General features: G+C 53.9%; 1 protein-coding gene across 2 annotated transcripts; it reads left to right on the forward strand.

Moving 5' to 3' along the window:
• Nucleotides 1-383: 383 nt before the first annotated feature.
• Nucleotides 384-16,223, forward strand: ALS2CL (ALS2 C-terminal like; the record flags this gene model as incomplete). Of its 2 annotated transcripts, XM_080934407.1 has the most annotated exons (25): nt 384-486; nt 1,121-1,319; nt 1,644-1,709; nt 2,006-2,171; nt 2,631-2,762; nt 3,376-3,495; nt 4,703-4,761; nt 4,905-4,971; nt 5,281-5,477; nt 5,849-5,914; nt 6,289-6,387; nt 6,481-6,642; nt 6,975-7,086; nt 7,976-8,053; nt 8,690-8,820; nt 9,407-9,580; nt 9,691-9,787; nt 9,872-10,029; nt 10,547-10,612; nt 11,009-11,182; nt 11,918-11,960; nt 12,690-12,751; nt 12,921-13,070; nt 13,263-13,359; nt 13,721-16,223. In XM_080934407.1, the coding sequence occupies 25 exons, from the start codon at nt 384-386 to the stop codon at nt 13,799-13,801; spliced, it is 2,859 nt and encodes a 952-aa protein (XP_080790533.1). In that variant the 3' UTR covers nt 13,802-16,223. The 2 variants fall into 2 exon arrangements, with proteins under 2 accessions (XP_080790533.1, XP_080790532.1); XM_080934406.1 differs by having other exon boundaries at nt 13,263-16,223.
• Between the last annotated feature and the right edge of the window lie 2,568 nt (nt 16,224-18,791).

Consider the following 18,791-nt stretch of genomic DNA (forward strand, 5'->3'; position numbering starts at 1 on the left):
TCACAGAGTCCCTGAAGGGAGGTTTCCAGTAGAAAGAACAAAGAGCCACTTGGTAGGCATCCCCTGGGTGCCTCGATTCGCTGAGCGTCTGAGCAGGCTGGAACTGAGCTGGAAGAACACATACTTTTGGGTGGAAAGAGATGCTTCTCTTGGTCATTCTCAGCGCTTAGTCCCTCCAGGGCCCCGTCAGGGAGCAGGGCAGGGTCAGTAGCCAGAATGGATGTCTCCGTGAGAAGCTAGGCTCCCTGACTGACATGGGTGGTTATGGTGGTTACAGGTCTCACCTCTGGGAACTGGGGAGGGTATTTGTGCCCCGGTCATATTCTCTGGGCTGTGACCTGTGTCCTTCCTACCCAGTAGGCGGAGCATCTCACACCCTGGCTATGTGCAGCTCTGAGGAGGCAGACCTGCTTCGGCTGGAGGAGTTGTTCTCAACCACTCTTGCTCGGACCATCAGTCTTATCCTACAGCCCCTGCTCGTAGCCGGTGAGTTTAGGCCCTCGGTGGAGAAGAGAGGGGGCGCAGGAGTGGCCCCTGGGGATAAGATTTCTCCCTTGTTGGACATTCTGAGGCAGCCACCTCAAACTCAGGTGGCACTTGATACTGCCGTCGTTTGATGGAGCTGAGGCCTTGGCCACCAGGTCCTGGCTGTGGCCTTCCCAAATGGTTTCTGAGGACCACAGGCCTACATATCCACTCGCCTCACTCCCTGTTGCCACACAGGGCTCCTTGTGATGTTTTGAAAAGCCCCGATTAGAAGGCAGGACACATAAGGGGGTCTCCCTTGTAATGTGATCTTGGGCAGGTGCTGTCCTCTCTCACAGACTGTCTATGTATCTCTAAGGTGTCTGGGAGAAACCCTGAAGGCTTCACATTCTGCATCTGGGTCTAAAGAGAAGAAGAGGCAGAGACTCAGGGGAGCTAGGAGTCTTGGTTCCCAAAAATGATTAGGGTTGTCCTGTTAAGTAGGAGGCACACATTTAACCCTAATTACTCAGGGTTTAGTCCTTTACCCCAGCATGCCTGGACCCCAAGGAGCTCTATAGGGTACCGTCCCGAGCGACCCAGAGCTACAGGCCCATCCATCAATGCCAGCTCAGGGAGGCCCTGCTTTCCACAGACCCAGAACCCTCAGACCCCTGCGGCAGAGAGTGTCTTCGGCTTCTGCAGCAGCTGCATGAGAGCACCCAGCGGTTATGGGAGGTGACCGAGAAGAGCCTGCTTTCGCTGCGGCAGAGACTATGCGACCCCCCTTCCATAGGTCTGGAGGCTGTACTGTTACTGAGAAATGCTGACTACATATTACAGGCCTACATGGAGTAAGACACCCCTGCCCCATCCCTGGGCCATTTGTTGCTGGGCCACAGTGCCAAAGTGCCTCCTCTGCCATTTGGTCCTGAGGGTCAACCAGAGTGGGTCTCCTATGGGCTAGGATGTTGGCTTTGGCAACAGGCTCAGATCTGGATCAGGCCCATGAGATACAACTGTCCGGTCAACAGCTTGAGAGTGGTCAAAGAAATTGCCTGGACCATCAGGATTTTGGCTGCTCAATGGACGGGATCTGGGACCCCCCCCCCAAATAGGGCAGGAGTTGAGTGTGAGTTGGGAGCTGGGCTTTCAAAGTGATCCTGGGTTGCTCATAGGTACATCAAATCCTATACTGACTGCGTGGTGGTGCAAGCCTTTCAGAAGGTCTCAAAGAAGAGGAGGTGAGCTTAGGGCTGCTGTAGTAGCCCTTATGTAGGTGTCAGAGGGGAAGTTGGGGAAGCCCACCCCAAAGCAGCAGGTATCTTGTCCACCCACCACTTGAGTGTCTGTAGTTAGTGTCCTATCTCCTCTGAGGTAAGGATGCAAATCCCCCCGGAAGAGAGCTCAAGGGTTTTTGCTGGGGTTCAGGTTGGTGTCCTGGATCTGGGGGCTGGGAGAGTGGTAACAACCGGGGATGACACAGATGGACGTGGGCTTGGAACAGGGGAAGGTAGTATGTGGCCCTTCCTAACTGCAGTGAGTTCTGGAGGAGTCAGCGCAAGGCACTGAGGCAGTTCCTATCCTCTGGGAGCGCCGAGGGCTCCGTGGGCACCACGCTGTGCCAGGCCCTTCGCCAGCCACTTGCCAACCACGTGCAGAAATACGTGCTCCTCCTGCTGAGCCTCAGGGACACCCTTGATGAGGTGGGTACCAAAAGCAATCCAAGGATGGAGGTGTGGAGAAGAGAAGCAGGGCTCAGGCTCGGGGGACCGAGTTAAACTGTAGGGAAGAGCCCTAAGAACATAGTCCCTTCTATAAACAGGGGTTCTGGGGGCACGAATCTGCCCTAAGAGATCTTGGCCACATGGCTCTCCCTTGATGAGACAGTTGACACCCAAAGAACAGATGTAGACTTCTCAGTGTGAGGACATATGGCCCAAGGTCACACTATTGGTGTCAGTGAAAGATCCACCTGGAAGCACCTTCATGCTCCCTTCCTGTCCCCAGAGAGTTGTCAGGGAGAAGAGAGTAAGCTGAGCTGAGGCTCCTGACTGGCTGAGGCTGGGGGGGGTGGGGGTGGGGGAGTGGGGGGGCCTCTATCACCAGGATGGGGGCTGGTTCCTTGTCCACCATTCCTCCTCACCTTTCCTGTTGCCCCACAGCACCACCCAGCCCAGAAGCTGGTGATGCATGCAGTTACGCTGTTTGGAAATCTGCAGTCCTTCATGAGTCAGGCCTTGGACCAAGCTGAGGCCACACAGGCCCTGTGGCACAGCCTCAGCAGCCGGCTGAGAGTGAGTCTGGGTGGGGCTCTGGGACAGTCAAGGAAAGGGGCTGTTCCATCTTGGATGTGAGGCTGTGCTGGGTGGTGGTTTGAGCAGTTCTGTGCCTCAATTTCCCCATCTGGAAAGGAGGACTGATAACCTGGTGGCTTTCAGTCACCCTTAGCCATCTGTTGGATCAGTAGAACTGACCTTTCCGATGGTGTCACCAATGACACATGGCTGTCACTGTCTGGCACAGTATATAATGCCCCTGCAGAAAGGAGAGTCCCAAAAGACATGATATAGATAGAGGGTATAACATACCGGGTGAGGGTGTCAGGAACGTGCTGGCCGTGATGGGGGCAGTATGGAGACCACCCAGGAAAGAACAGAGAAAAAAAACTGAGCTGATCTTCTGGACTGGATCAGGGGGTGACCCCTCCCCCTCTCTGCCCCCTGCATCTCGGAGTATCAGCGTGTGTGTGTGTGTGTGTGTGTGTGTGTGTGTGTGTGTGTGTGTGTGTGTCTGTCTGTGTGTGAGACAGAGATACTCTAGACATGCTGGGATGATCTCTGGGAGGTGTCTGGGGTGCAGGAGGGAGGTGTAGCACCTGAACTTCTTGTCTCCTCTTTATCCCACCAGGATGTGCTCTGTACCCCTACTCACCGACTCTTACAGGATAGCCAGGACATCCCTGTGGTGGTCACCCCACTGCGGGCTGAGCGAGTGCTGCTCTTTGATGATACCCTTGTCCTGCTACAGGTTAGGAGGGGGAGATAGGAGGTGGGGGTTCTGGGGTCAGGTTAGAAACCGGATAGGAAAGGGTCACAGCTGAGGCTGAGGGCAAATGCTGGGATACAGGCCAAGGATTGTGGGTCAAGAGGAAGCCATACTAGGCTTCAGGGTTTGTCCCATAGCTGGTGACATGGCCAAACTCACCAGGCACTTGTGGTGCTTACAGCACTGGCTCCCCTGCCTGGGAGCCTGGCTTGGGGTCTGAAACCACCTTTCCTGCAGTTGCAATTTGTCTACTAGAGATGTTTCTAGCCCTTCCCTGCTTGTCTGAGTTTCTTTTCTTGTTGCTGCTACAAAATGCCTGACAAAACAACAACTCGAGGAAGGGAGGGGGAGAGGGAAAGAGGGAGGGAGATGTGGGAGAGGGAAAGAGGGAGGGAGGGGGAGAGGGAAAGAGGGAGGGAGATGTGGGAGAGGGAAGAAGGGGGGAGGGGAAAAGGGAGGGAGATGTGGGAGAGGGAAGAAGGGGGGAGGGGAAAGAGGAAGGAGGATGTGGGAGAGGGAAGAAGGGGGAGGGAGGGAGGGAGATAGGGTTTGTTTTAGCCTGGGCCTTTGCTCATGCCTTTTCTGTGGGACTCACTTGTCTCTCTGCAATGACCTGTAAACTACTCCATTCTCAGGCTTGGCCTTGAACCCCTTCCACTTCTTCGTTAACTGAGCAGCCTGCTTGGGCCAAATGGGAGATGATAACATTCCAGAGAAAGGGACTTCCCACTAGGCTCAGAGCACGGTAGAGAAAGGGAATTCCCATGAGCAGGGTAATGAGCAATGATGAAGTGAGGATGCCTGGGGCAAGCTCAGGAGGGCGGGATGGCTGAGCAGCAGATGCTCAGAGCACTGGGAATGTGAATGAAGGCAGGTGCATAAACCTACACTGTCTGGCTCTGCAGTAGACCCCAGTCCCCAGGCAAGAGGAACCTTAGAAGTTTTCAGCAGAGGCTGCCAGGGGCCAACTATGTTTCTACAAAACCCTGGCAACTCACTGGGGTGTAGGAGGCATGTCCCAGTCCTAGGGTGAGAATAAAAAGAGGAGTTGCAGCTAAAGGTGAACAGGCCACTGTGGAAGGACCGTGCTCTGGGCCTGGCAGCTGGTGTGTGTGGGGGAGGGGGCGCGTCCAGAGCAAGTGAATCCATAAACGTAGCTCTGGACAGCACCTGTCTCCATCTTGTTCAGGGCCACAGTGTCCACACGTTTGACCTGAAGTTGGTGTGGGTGTGTCCTGGCCAAGACAAGTGAGTGGTTTTCTCTGCAGGTGCCCTGGACTTCCCTCCCAATGCCCTATGAAATCCACTCACATCCCCCATGCTCCCCCACATGAGCCCCACTTCCGACCCTGGACAGAAACGGGGCTCACTGACCACCTCTGTCTGCCTAGGTGTGAGCTTCACATCCTCACTCCTGAAGAAGAGTTCTCCCTTTGCTCCAGAGACCCCCAAGGCCAGGTGAGTGCATGAATGGTGGGGGTCAGAGTCGGATCGGGGGCGTGCCTAGGCTTGGGCATCAGGATGTTAGAGGAACGGGAATTTTTCCATCTCTAGGTTGGAGTGGAGGCTGCTCCCACCCCTTTTGTGCCGCCCTCTGGGTTGTCTAGTCCCTGGACTACTCAACGTCTCTCAGGTCTGCTGCTGTGCCATAGGAGGGCAGTGCCTGAGGACAGAGTTGAGAGGGAAGGGACTAGGTCCCCTATGAGGTCTCGTTAGGGCATACCTGCAGCAGCGATGACATGTTCTCTACCTTTCTGTCCCCAATAGGTTGTCTGGCAGTGGAAAGTGACCCAGGCTGTGTGCCAGGCCCTATGTGACAAGAAGGATTTCCCCATGCTGGGATCAGGCCCGGAGCCATCTGAACCTCCTAAATGTCGCTGTGTGGCCTATACTTTCCGCCGTGAGGGCCGGCTCTACCAGGCTACCTACGAAGGCGAATGGCGTCGAGCCAAGCCCCATGGCAAGTGAGTCACTGTTGTTGAGGGCTGAGTACTTCCAGCAGGTCATCAGAAAGAAGGAGCTTGCTAGAAATCCCATTGACTGGGGGTTTTCTCAAGCTTGAAGCTGCGTTCTGCACCTCCTGTGGATCAAGGGGAAACGAGGATGTAAATGTTTCCAGAGCTCTCCCCACTGGAAGTGTCCTAGGGTGTCCCACAAGGCTGCCCCAGGAGATGGGAGCACTTTCTGTGAGGTATCTTAGCACTCACGTGAGGACTGGGTGAGCAGAAAGTCTAGTTGTAAGAGTAGAGGAAGGGAGAGGCTTTGGAGGTTCTGAGGACGCAGCTGTCTGAGGACGGGTCTGGTGGCCTGATGTTGTACACCTCCTGTGTTCCAGGGGAACCCTGAAGTGGCCAGATGGGCGGAACCACGTGGGGGATTTCTACAGGGGTCTGGAACATGGGTAAGGCTGGCTGGGCAGGTGCTGGCATGTAGGGCAACCAGAGGAGCTGTTACCCACTGGCTGCCCCAAACTCCCAAGCCTCAAACAGGGGTGGTCAGGTGGCCTAGCTCCTCTCACCACATAGACTCAGAAGGGGAACCTGTCGGGAATAGGAAATGTGGGTCTCAGTCCTCATGTGGTGGGGGAGGGGTGTCCCGAGGAACTTTTGTAAGGGAATAGAGACTCTAAGATCTGCTGTGTCCTCTGAGGGTTGGGGGTGGGGGGGCTCCTTGGAGACAAGGACAACCGGGTAGCATGGAGGAGTGTGACAGTGGCATCTGATCAGGCAAGTCACTTGAATACTCACTTCCAACCCCACCCAACCACTTGGTCAGCTTTGGCATCTGCCTGGTGCCCCAGGCCTCTGAGGACAAGTTTGACTGTTACAAGTGTCACTGGCGGGAAGGCAGGATGTGTGAGTACGGCATCTGTGAGTAAGTGACCTTTGGCCTGCAGGGGAAAGGTGTGGGGAGGCGTGTCCTCTGGACTGAGCTCCTTGAGGTGGAACTGTCGGTGACTCTCTCCAGGTACGGCACTGACCAGGTGTACAAGGGTTATTTTCAGGCCGGTCTGAGGCATGGATTTGGCATCCTCGACAGTACCCCCCAGGCCTCCAAGCCCTTCAGGTACACAGGCCACTGGGAGAGAGGCCAGAGGAGTGGCTATGGCATTGAGGAGGACAGGGACAGGTGAGTGCTGGTAGAGAGGAGCCAGAGCCATCTGGCTGAAGCTGCAGTCTCCCTCTCTGTGCCCCGTGTAACCCTCAGCTTTTGTGCCTCGTTCTGTCCTGGACACCTGCCTCCATGGTGGTGCTTCCCTCAGTCTATGCTTCCTGCTACCTCTAGGGGCTCCACCCAGCATGCCTTCCCCTAAGGATGACTCCCTTGTCTGCTGCCTTCTGTGGGGGGGGGTTCATTTTCTAGCGCCATCTGTCTCCCCCAGCACCCCCTGCCAGCGGAGCATCCAGAAGGCACAAGGGAACCATGCTGAGCCTCCTCTCTCACATTCCCTCTTCCCTTAGGGGTGAGCGCTACATTGGCATGTGGCAGGCTGACCAGCGTCATGGCCCTGGAGTCGTAGTCACCCAGGCAGGCGTCTGCTATCAGGGCACATTCCAAGGGGACAAGATGGCTGTGAGTGGTAGCCCCTGCCTTGGGCACTCCGTAGGTGAATTAAAACCAAGCTGGGTAGATGACAAGGGATGTGCAGCTCCTCTGACTTTGGCACCATCCAAGCTTCTTCTAGCCTCGCTTCCCCTCTCGCAACTCAAGTCAGTGATGCTTATCGGACACACATGAGCTAGCTAGAGCCAAGTGTGGCATAGGACAGCCAGTAGCATTCATGAACCCCTCACTGTCCCAGGCTAAACCTTTATCATCTTCTGGAGTCCTAGAGTGACTCTTGTGATTGATGCCATTGTCCTTAGCATATGAATGACACCTGTTTATTGATGGCTGACATCAAAGAAACTGCCCAACATCACAGTCACATCCGGCAGAGACTGAGGTCAAACCCACCCCACCCCCAGCCTGGGCCTCCACCTCTTGCCTCCTGCCTCTCTACTAGTCAGGTGGTGAAGCTCTGGGCAACAGCTGTACCTGGCTTTACAGCTTGTTTGTTTAGACTCCACTTTGCTCTGGAAAGAACCAAAGGAGACCTGAAAGAAAAGGGGGAAGGGCACAGCACAGAGTCAGGGACAAGTGGAACATGAACTTGACAGTGAGCTTCCTGGCTGGTGCAGTAGTAAGGGAACTTGATTGGTCCTGAGGACCCGGGGCAGTGGCAGGGAATCTGGGACAGCTAAAAAGAAAACAGCACTTCCTGAATAATTCTGTGGCTTCGTGAAGAGGCTGCTGAGGATGAACCAAGTCTGACGGCTACTAGGGGAAATGAGGGATGGGGTTCCCAGGGTATAATACTTCTGAGGAGGGCGGAGCCAGGGCTTGGTGTTCTTCTTGTCCACCCACCCTTGTTTTCTGTCCAATCTTTTCCCTCTCCTCTGTTCTCTTCCTTCCTTTCCAGGGTCCAGGCATCCTGCTATGTGAGGATGACTCTCTGTATGAAGGTACTTTCACCCGGGAGCTGACACTCCTGGGGAAGGTGAGTGGGCTTCCTCTTCTCCCCCCACCCCGTAAGTCCAGGGTTCAAAGCCAAGGCTGAAGATAGAGGACAGGCAGTTGGAGGATGCCTTTCCCGCCTCTATGGCACTCCAAGGGGCTCCGTGTCCTTGCCATGCAGCATGCAGTACTGACTTGACAGAGCAAGGTGACAAGGGACTAGAGGATTTGCCTCATGCCCAGAGGGCACAGTCCCGTTGTGTCTCTGCTGTGTTCTTGTAGAGCCAGCCCCACCCGAGTCTTGGACAGCTGTCCTCGGGGTTACCATTCTATGTCCCTGACGGAGTTGGCATAGCAAAAGGTAGTCGTGTGTATGCTGGGCATTTGGAAGTTTGTGGACTTTTGATGCAGAAGGTGCCTTATGAATGCTCAAGAGTGCTGTGAATTTAGCAACTCTGCACGGGAAGGAATTAACCCTCCTAGATCCCTGGACCAAGCCACCTAACCTCGCAGCAGAGGTGGGTGAGAATTCTAGAATATTCTAGCACCTTGAACAGACAGGTGGAACACAAGGTCAGATGTTTCCATCTGACCCAGTCCAGCAGGCCCGACATTGGCATTCTTGCCCAGACAGCTGGCTGCGCGCAGACATTGCTTCTCTCCTTCTCTCTGCCCTCAGGGTAAGGTCACCTTCCCCAATGGCTTCACCTTGGATGGTTCTTTCAGCAGTGGGACAGACAGAGGTCTGTACACGCAGGGAGTGCTGGACACAGCTGCCCTCCCGCCCGACCCAAACAGTACGCGCAAGAGGTGAGAGCCCAGCCTAACTGGTAGTGTGTGTTTGGTCTCTTCCCGCCCAAGGCCTCAGGGCTCAGCGGAAGCCTTGTTACCAGAGTTCCAGTCACAGGCTGTTGAAGTCTAGGGCTAGCTGGATGGTCTGCCACACGTACACTGGAAGAAAGATAGGATCTGTGAGGTGACAGCAGGATGCGGCTTTCTTTGTGAGACTACAGTCGGGTCTCACTCAGCCTGTTGGCAAGGCGGGATCAACCACAGGGAAGCCATGTAAGAGGGCAGGACAGAGGGAAAAGCAAGGGAATCCTGGACATCCGGACAGTGGTCTGTCTTGATCTAAGACCTACCATTTGGATTTGGCCTCCAGTGCTCTGAGCCCTTTACAGAACTCTGTACCTGTCTCTTCTCCATCTCAGAACACAATGCCCTCTGTCTCTCTACCTTGTCTTCTCCTCTGCTTGCCTTGGAGGTCAGCTGTCTGCATTCTCTGTCCTGCCCCATTCCTGGGACCAGGGTGGTTCCACCAACCCTCTTAGTGCTTCACCAAGGGTTCGCTGGTTCTGGCTCCATCTTCTGCATCTCTTGCTGTTCCCAACCACAGACAGCTGGGACTGGGTGCCTTCCCTGTGGAGAGCCGCTGGCGGGGCATCTACAGCCCCTTCCGAGACTTCGTGCGTTTAGGCTGTCCCGGGGAACTGCAGGAAGCCCTCCTGGGCTTCCATGTGCAGAGCTCCAGGGAGCTACGCAAGTCCCAGGAGTACCTGTGTAGTGAGAGGTGAGCCTGACCCTCTAGATGTCCCTGCAGGTCAGAGAGAGGGGTTGGGAAGCCCCTGGGGAATGGCACTGACTCCGGGTGGGTGAGGGACACTGTACATGGTGCTCCAGGAGCCACCCCAAGGACTGTGTGGGCAGCATTGACGACACCCTGAAGGAGCTGCTGCAGCACCGCAAGCCCCAGGCCCTGCAGCAGTACCTCAGGAAGGTGAGGGCCCAGGCTCGGGAGGTCTGGGCTTATTGTGCTCCAGACTCTGGCTCTAAGCATCCCTGTTGTCTCTCATGGGTGCAGGCGCTGAGCAATCCCCGACACCCCCTGGGGAAGTTACTCCAAACCCTGATGCTGACCTTCCAGGCCACATATTCAGGCATAGGGGCCAACAAACACCTGCAGGAGATGGCCCAGGAGGAGGTGAAACAGCATGCTCGGGAGCTTTGGGCTGCCTACAGGTGACTGGCCCAGGATCACCCTTCCCAGGGCTTGGCTCTTTCCGGCACCTCTAACTCAAGTCTTATTTGGCATAGGGTCAGAGGTTGGTCAGTGTGTCAATGGTGTCCAGAGGTGTAACATGACAGCAAGGGTCTCTGATAGCTCCTGGCCAGGATCCAATCCCTGTCTGGTCCCAGGCACACCCCTGACCCTATAGAAACCCTACCTTTACTGTAGGCTGAGTGTGACCCTGATTTCAAACTCCATGTACCCTGTCCCAGGTAGAACATAGATCCCACAAACATTACAGATAGGGGCTTCAGCTGCCACCAGAGTGCCAGGACCACCCAACACTATAATAGCTCCAGCCTTGGACCCCCCAGTGGCAAAAGAGGCTAGACTCTGCAAGCATTCAATCCGGATCTAGCCAGTCAGTTTTAGAAGATGGGACTATCTGCCCTCACTTTAGAGGCTGGGTGGGTGGAGTCCTGTTTCTGTGGGCAGCAGCCACATCATGCCCTTCTCATTGGCTTGCAGGGGTCTGCTGAAGGTTGCCTTACGGCACCAGGGCCAGACCCTGGAGGAGGAGAACATGGAGACAAGGTACCTGGTGAGGCCTTTGTGCCTGGGGCCTCCCTCTGGGTGGCAATGCTTCTTAGGAAAACACTGGGCATGTATGCTATTCACCAGACATGGTGCAATGACCATTTATACAACACAGTGACGTATGACCTTAGTCCTAGGAGTCACCCAGGAGCAGGCCCGCCATGCACCAGATACGTCTTTGTTCTAAATGTGCCCCCACAGCCACATCCTTGAGTTTCGCAGAGGGGGAAGCAGTTGCCAGAGGCCTCCTTCTTCCTGTGCACCTTGAGACTGAGGTGTGGAGGAGATGGGCCTAAGTCACACAGAGCAGGAGTTAGCTGTCCCCAGGAACAGGCTCCAGTTCTGCGGCGGTGGCCCTGACAGCAGCGTCTCCCACCCATTCTGGCCTCTCAGGGACCTGCAGGTGCATGGCTTGCTGTTACCCCTCATCCTGCCCAGCTTCTACTCGGAGCTCTTCACACTGTACCTGCTTCTCCACGAGAGAGAGGATGGGTTGTACAGCCGGGGAATCACCAACCTCAGCCTCTTCCCTGACACCAAGCTGCTGGAGTTCCTGGATGTGCAGAAGTAAGTTTTGTCCCCGCCAGCTCAGCCAAGGGCTCTGGGGGAGGCGACGGTTCTCTGCTACCTCAACCGTGAGGCATGCTCATTGATACAAACACTGCGGGTGTGCCTGGGTCTGGGTGCTTGACCATCGCACCGCCCCCCTTCCTACTGACTTTGCCAGAGCTCTGAACCGGCCACTCCAGCTTCCATGGTTCCCCAGAGAGAGAGCCGGACTTCCCTATCCCTTAGTTCCCACAGTGCTCTTAGAGCCCCTCCTGGCTTGGTGTCCGACCCAGAGTGCTGGCCAGCATTGACTGGGCCTGCCTCCAGATCCACCACTGGACTTGGACCGAGAGTAGGGGAGGAGGAGTCTCGAAGGGGAAACTGAGGGCTGCTTTGGGAGCAGGTCAGACAGGCGTTTGCCATAGTCTGTCTAGTACCCCCGCCGCCGCCCCCTTTAATACATCTTTTTTCCTTAGTGCCCCTCTGACATATCACAAGTGCTTGATTGTCCCAGCTGGGATCACAGCCAGCCCCATTCTCCAGAGCCCAGTGTTCCTTTGTCACACAGCAGTGGAAGATCTTCCTCCAGGACCCAGTGGCTTCCCTGGCCTCAGGCTGGGTGTATACACCAGTGCCACAGTGACCCCATTCTCTTCCCCTTGCTCGTTCTTAGCCCTTCCTGGGGGGGGGGGACACAGAAACAGGTCCTCTGAACTCAGATTAACAAAGCATCCCTCATGTCTCCAATTTCAGGCATCTGTGGCCCCTCAAGGATCTCAAGCTGACAAGCAATCAGGTGAGAAGGCTGCGTTCTGCTTGCCTGGGAGGAGGGGCCTTTGGTTCTGGGAGGAGGGGCCTGTGGTTCTGGGAGGAGGAGGAGGAGCCTGTGGTCCTGGGACTGCCTGGGAAGAAACCAGAGAGGGAGGAGAGGCTCCAGGCCGCCTTCCTGTCTCAAGTGGCTCCCACGTGATCAGACTCCAAGGCAGGCTCTGCTCTTCTCCGGGCTGTGGCAGTGGGCCGGGTACCTGAACTCTGAGTCTCAGTTTTCTCCTGTGTAAAAAGACGCATACACATGAGTCCACCCCCTGGCTCAGGAACATCTGGAGCCTCCTAGGGGGACAGATTCTTGGCCCTCACAGCTTTTGCAACTCCAGACAAAAATTCTACCACTGAGCCCATTAACCCTAATCCTCACCCATCCACAGTCTTACCGTATAACCGTAGAGTCAGAAAGCAAGAAGTCAACACAGGAAACTGGGTTTTCAACAAGCCCTTGCGTCTGGAGACTATTGAGACTAGCTTTTGGAATTGAGTGTCACCAAATGATCTATCCCTCTTGGTCCTCCCAACCTCTTGAGCCTACTTCCTCCATGAAGCTCACCATGGGGCTGTGGGATTGCCTTGGGTCACTTCTCCACCAGGGCAGGGGTCTAATTAAGTCAGTGATGGTGCAGGTGTGAGTGGCAAGGGACCCTGTGGAACAGAGCATGTCACCTGGATCCCTGTTTGCTCCTTACCTTTACAGAGATACTCTCTGGTCCGGGACAAGTGTTTTCTGTCGGCCACTGAGTGTCTGCAGAAGATCATGTGAGTGTCTGCCTTAGTGGGAGCACATGGAAGGGCACGGGGTGGAGTGTGTGTGTGTTTGTGCGCGTGTGTGCACATGCGTGCACATGCGTGCACATGCTGTTTCTCCTCTTTCTTCTCCCAAGACTGAGCCCTGAGGCCTTGACCAGGAGTTTCACCTTGCTTACAGGACCACGGTGGACCCTCGGGAGAAGCTGGAGGTGCTTGAGAAAACCTATGGGGAAATTGAGACCACGGTGTCACGGGTGCTAGGCCGTGAATATAAACTGCCCATGGATGACCTGTTGCCACTGCTTATCTATGTGGTGTCCCGAGCTCGGTGAGTGGGGACTAGGGACCAAACACAGGACAGAGGGGGAGTCGAGGCCCAGAAAGGAGCCGGACTCATGGGTGCCTGGGACACCACTGAGATCATCACAGAGCTGTCTAGGTGGGGGCTGCTCCCCGAGCTGTGGGGAGTCTGTCCGTGACCTCCACCTTCTCTCCGTTGTTGCCATGGTGCTTTCTCTAGAATTCAGCATCTGGGAGCTGAGATCCACCTGATCCGTGACATGATGGACCCCATCCATACTGGTGGCCTCCATGACTTCCTGCTCACAGCTTTAGAGGTGAGGGACTGGAAATTCCTTCCCTGCCCCAGACACCATGGTGGAAAGAGCTCAGATCCCCCGCCTTGTGGGCCTCCATGGAAAGGTTCCTTACTGGGTTGGTGCTTTTCACAGAGCAGGTGAGCCTCACAGCCCTTCCGGCTGAGCTCCAAGCATTGTGCAGAGGGAAAGCTGTCTGCCCGCAGAATGTGGCTGACCGCTCTTCCTTAACTGGGACTGTGTGTACACAGGGGGGTGACACAGTGGCTTTCAGAGCCTAGAACCACACGTGCTTTGGGAGCAGATCTACCAGCCAGCCCCAGCCTTCTCTCTCTCTCTCTCTCTCTTTCTCTCTCTCTCTCTCTCTATCTCTCTCTTCCAGTCCTGCTATGAGCACATCCAGAAGGAAGACATGAGGCTGAACCGCCTGCCCAGTCACTGGGACGCTAGAGAACTCTGGTGACAGGGCCATTCTGGACCAAGTGCGGTGCTAGGGGCCACATGCCTGCCGTGGACTTTCCTGAGGCAAGTGCTGCCTGCCTGCTCCCCGTTGCCTTGATGGAGGCAAGCTGGAGAGACAGTTCTCAAAGGAGATGGTGTTTGCTTCCTGCGGGGACATACCTAGCTGCTGCAGTATGACCCCAGAGCTCATGGCTCTTCTTTGGTCTCTGGCGTGGGCTCTGATTTCCCTTTCCCCAGAATCAGCACCATCTTTGGGGGAGGAATCCTGGCTCCATTTGGCCTCGGCTCTTACTCTGTAGCTGTCAGTTCTCTTTCCCATGAGGGAACCTGTTTCTTCCTCCTCAGCTGGGATTCAGGCTTGAGCTGGCCTCTCAGTAGGACCTGTGGTAGAAAAACCTCAGGTCCAGGCTGAGCTGTGTGGGTGCCTCCGGCAGGCCCTGCCCTTTGTAAACACCAGCAGCCATTCACCCGGCCTAGCTTGGCCAGCAGACATACCTGAGAGCCTTTCTGACCTCTCTGTGAGAGAGACAGCCTGGATAGCGAAGGCTCGCTAGTGCCATGACAGGAGAACATCTCCGGCTCAGAACCAGGTACGCCTCCCACCAACTCAGCCTGTGTGGGAAGGGCTGAAGGAGATGCTGAGAAAGGTACATGCTTAGTAAGGCCATGGCCGAGGCCCATGGGAGCCTCAGAGAGGGGCATCTTACAGAGCCCCTCAGAAAGTGTGAAGCCCTGTGTGAAGAGAGCTGGTGGTTCTTCTGCACGGTCAAACCCCAGAAAAAGCAAAGAGAGGCTTTCTCTGGCTGGGCCCACCAAATATTTCATCACGAACATAGGACCTGGGCACGAGTTCTACCAGAAACTTGGGTCCCTAGGAAGATCCTTGGAAGGGTTAAACTGTCAGAAGCGCCTCTCTCAAAGACAGCCCTGAGTGCCTGTGACACAGCCCAGCTGTGACAAAACCCTGCCACCCACCCCCCTGCCCCAACAGTAACTGAACTTGCACCTTCGGACTTTGTGAGTCTACGGGGTTCCCATAAAGCCCTGGTGGGTTTCAGGAGCAGCCAGGGCTGTAGCAGACCCTCCAGGCAAATGCAACATGTGAGGCGCATGCAGGGAGGAAGCTGGCTGACATGGCTGACAGCGGAAGTGAGTGCCAGTCAGCCATCTGCACCTGGCGCTTCAGGAGGCTGATGAGTGCGTGCAATGGCCTCTCCTGGATGGATTCTTCTGTAGGTGATAGATGTCTAGCCTGGAGCACCTCCTGAGTTTTGACTTACGAGCCATGCAAGAGGAGCTCATGGTTGGTATCATCTATACCCTAACTGCCTAGATCCAACAGGTATAGCCAAGAAATAAGAGAATCAGCAGGCCGGATGTCACTCTGCCTTACTGCCTGGCTTCCCAGAAGGTGGCTCTGGAGTCAGGAGCTGAGACCGGCTAGTCTCCTACATCTTCTCGGGGGCCTTTTCACTCCCCCTCCTGCCTCATTATGTGTGTATTTTTTTCTCCCTACTTTTCTGGGGAAATGGCCACAAGTACAGTCTAGTTATTTATTCAGGATTTTCTTTTTTTTTTTTTAATTAAAGATTTATTTACTTTTATTATATACAAATACACTGAAGCTGTCTTCAGACAACCAGAAGAGGGCATCCAATCCCATTACAAATGTTTATGAGCCACCATGTGGTTGCTGGGATTTGAACTCAGGACCTCTGGAAGAGCAGTCAGTGCTCTTAACCACTGAGCCATCTCTCCAGCCCTATTCAGGATTCTTCAATAAACCAATTTTATCTTACTGTGAGTGCATGTCTGCACATGTATGTGTTGGTATGTGCATGTTTGCTCATACAAAGGCAATAGCGGAGGTCAGGTGTTGTCCTTGACCGTTCTCTACTTACTTTTTTGAAGCAGTCAGCCCTTGAGCCTGATTTGCTCACCAATTTGCCTAGCCTGGCAGTTATAGGGGATTATGGTTAAGAGCTTGAATGAATCTCAGAGACTTTGAACTTTGCATTTTTAAACAAGTTTAAGGCTGTTGTAGACTATGGGGAATTTTGGAGTTGGACTGAATACATTTTTTTCGTTATGTTATAGCTGCAAGCCTATGGGGGGGGGCAGGGAGTGGAATGTGGTGTTTGAATAGGAATCACCTCCATCGACTCATGTTTGAAAGCTTAGCCATAGACAGTGGCACCGTTAGGAGGTGTGGCCTTGTTGGAGTGGGTGTGGCCTTGTTGGAGGAAGTTTGTCACTGTGGAGGTGGGCTTTAAGGTCACATGTATGCTCAAGCTCTGCCCAGTGTGGAACCCAATCTGCTTCTGCTACCCATGGATTAAGATGTAGAACTCTGGACTCTTTCTCCAGCACCATAACCACCTGCGTGCTGGGGCAGATAATGGACTAAAACCTCTAAAACTGTAAATAACCCCAATTAAATGTTTCCTTTTGTCAGTGTTGTCTTGGTCATGGTGCATCTTTACAGCAATGGAAACCCAAACTAGGACAACTTACCACCTATATTCGTAGTTCTAGAGTCCCTGATGCCGTTCCTCCACCCCCTGACCCTTGCTCTTCTCAGAACAGTCTCCTTTGTGTCCTGCAGTCCTGATTCCACAGTGTTTCCTGCAAGAGCCTGCTCCCTCGGGGTCCACTGCCCCTTCCCTCGCCTGTACCCTGTCAAGTGTGTGTTTTGTCTTTATTAATGCATCTCAATTTGCTGCCCTTGACTGTTTGAGCCCCCTCCGGGAGTCACACAGAATCCTTCCCTCTAGTACCAGACAAGTACCACATTATGTGGTCTGAACATTGTTAGGGATCTTCATAAAGAAGGAAGGAGGCAGATGGAGAGACACAGGAAAATCTGGGACAGCCAAGATCCTCCCCACCCACCCCACTTCCCGCTCCTCCCCAGCAAAGGGCAGGTTCTGAGTCTTCAAGAACCCTGCTCCTAGCTTACAGTGGTATACAGTCAACGAGAGAGGGCAGGGAAGGAGAATGACAGGGATTCCAAAACCATCTCCCAGTGGAATGTCATTGGAAATCAGATCTGGTTTCCATGGCACTGAGAGGTGAGAGATGGGCAAAGCAGAGGAGGCTGGAAATAATATTCAGATTCTTTGCTCTGCTGTTCATGGGAGAAGAGGACAGGAGGAGTCTGGCATGCCGTTTCTTTTCTCACACTGATGCCCAGATTTTCTGAGAGAGATCCCTCAACCCAAGGCTGGATGGAGAAGGAGGGCAGAAGCCTGGGGGTTGGGTACCTGGTAGTGAGAAAGCACTGGGTGTGTGTAGCGCTGGCTTCTGGTCTACGTAGGAGCAAGGACCACTGGTGGGTAGACAGTAGTCCTCCTACTCCTGTCCCACATCCTTGGCCTGTTGCTCCCATGCCTGCCCTCTAGGACAAGGTCTTCCTGACTATACAATTGCTGTGATCCAGGCCTCTCATGGTCTTCTAAGGACAGGGTTAGAGGGAAGAAGAAAAGCGTAAAGGAGACGCATTAGAGGTTGGGAGCTGCTGTTGGATGCTATCAAGGATCTTTAATACCCTGCCCAGATGCTCAAGCTATGCCCAGTGTGGCTCGCAGTGGTTTGTGCTGTCTGCAGACCAAGATATAGAAATCTTAGCTCCTTCCCCAGTACCGTGTCTGCCTGGCGGCCGCCATGTTTCTCACCATGACAATAATGGACTAGACATCTGAAACTGTAAGGCAGCCTCAAATTACTGTTTTCTTTTTATAAGAGTTGCAAGGGTTGGGCTGGAGAGATGGCTCAGTGGTTAAGAGTACTAGCTACTCTTCCAGAGATCCTGAGTTCAATTCCCAGCAACTACATGGTGGCTCACAACCCTCTGTAAAAGGATCTGATGCCCTCTTCTGGCACACAGGTGTACATGCAGATAGAGCACTCGTAAATTAAATAAATAAATAAATCTTAAAAAAAAAAATAGAGTTGCAAGGGTCATGGTGTCTCTTCCCAGCAATAGAAACCCAAACTAAGACAGTAAAGAAGAGACGGGTAGGAATTGTAGGGAGACAGTTTTCCATTGGCCTTCAGTTCTTATATCTCTTTTGAATAGAGGTTCTGACCGCCCTTGTTCCAGGTGATTTTTCCAAAGGTGTTTTGTATGATCAGTAATTTCAAAAAATGCAGATTGTTTTAGTCAGAGTTTCTATTCCTGCACAAAACAACATGACCAAGAAGCAAGTTGGGGAGGAAAGGGTTTATTTTGGTTTACATTTTTCACACTGCTGTTCTTTATCAAATGAAGTCAGGACTGGAACTCAAGCAGGTCAGGAAAACAGGAGCTGATGCAGAGGCCATGGAGGGATGTCACTTACTGGCTTGCTTCCCCTGGTTTGCTCAGCCTGCTTTCTTATAGAACCCAGGTCTACCAGCCCAGGGATGGCACCACCCACAATGGGCTGGACCCTCCCGCATTGGTCACTAGTTGAGAAAATGCCTTACAGCTGGATCTCATGTAGGCATTTCCTCAACGGAGGCTCCTTTCTCTGTGATAACTCCAGCTTGTGTCAAGTGGACATAAAACCAGACAGTACACAGATTATCTCGAGAAGTGCATCTCTTCCATCTCAGGTCCCACTAGACACCACTTCCTCACCACGTCTCAACAGAACAGTTCCTTCTCTGTGCTTCTAGTTTCTACCCAGAAACTCACCCCCTCATCCTTCCTGCTAACGCCTACCATGCTGTTGATACTGTGGGTTACCCCATGACACACCTCCCATTTAGCATCTCAGCTACTCCAACCTCTTGGTAAATCAGCCTCAGTTAGAGAGCTGCCTTCAACACAGCCTGTGGGTTCCTAGTGAGTTTGAATGGAGCCTGTTGTCAAGAACTACAGCCAGCCACCGTGGAGTAGAAATCATACTTATCAGGGAAAATTACAAATGTGGCTGGGCACATGTGACTCTGGGTTCAGGTGGACGTACCGTGGGAAGGTTCTAGAAGCCCCACACCCTATGACCTCC

The sequence above is a fragment of the Micromys minutus genome (genome assembly GCF_963924665.1).
Source record: "Micromys minutus genome assembly, chromosome: 21".
Classification (NCBI taxonomy): domain Eukaryota; kingdom Metazoa; phylum Chordata; class Mammalia; order Rodentia; family Muridae; genus Micromys; species Micromys minutus.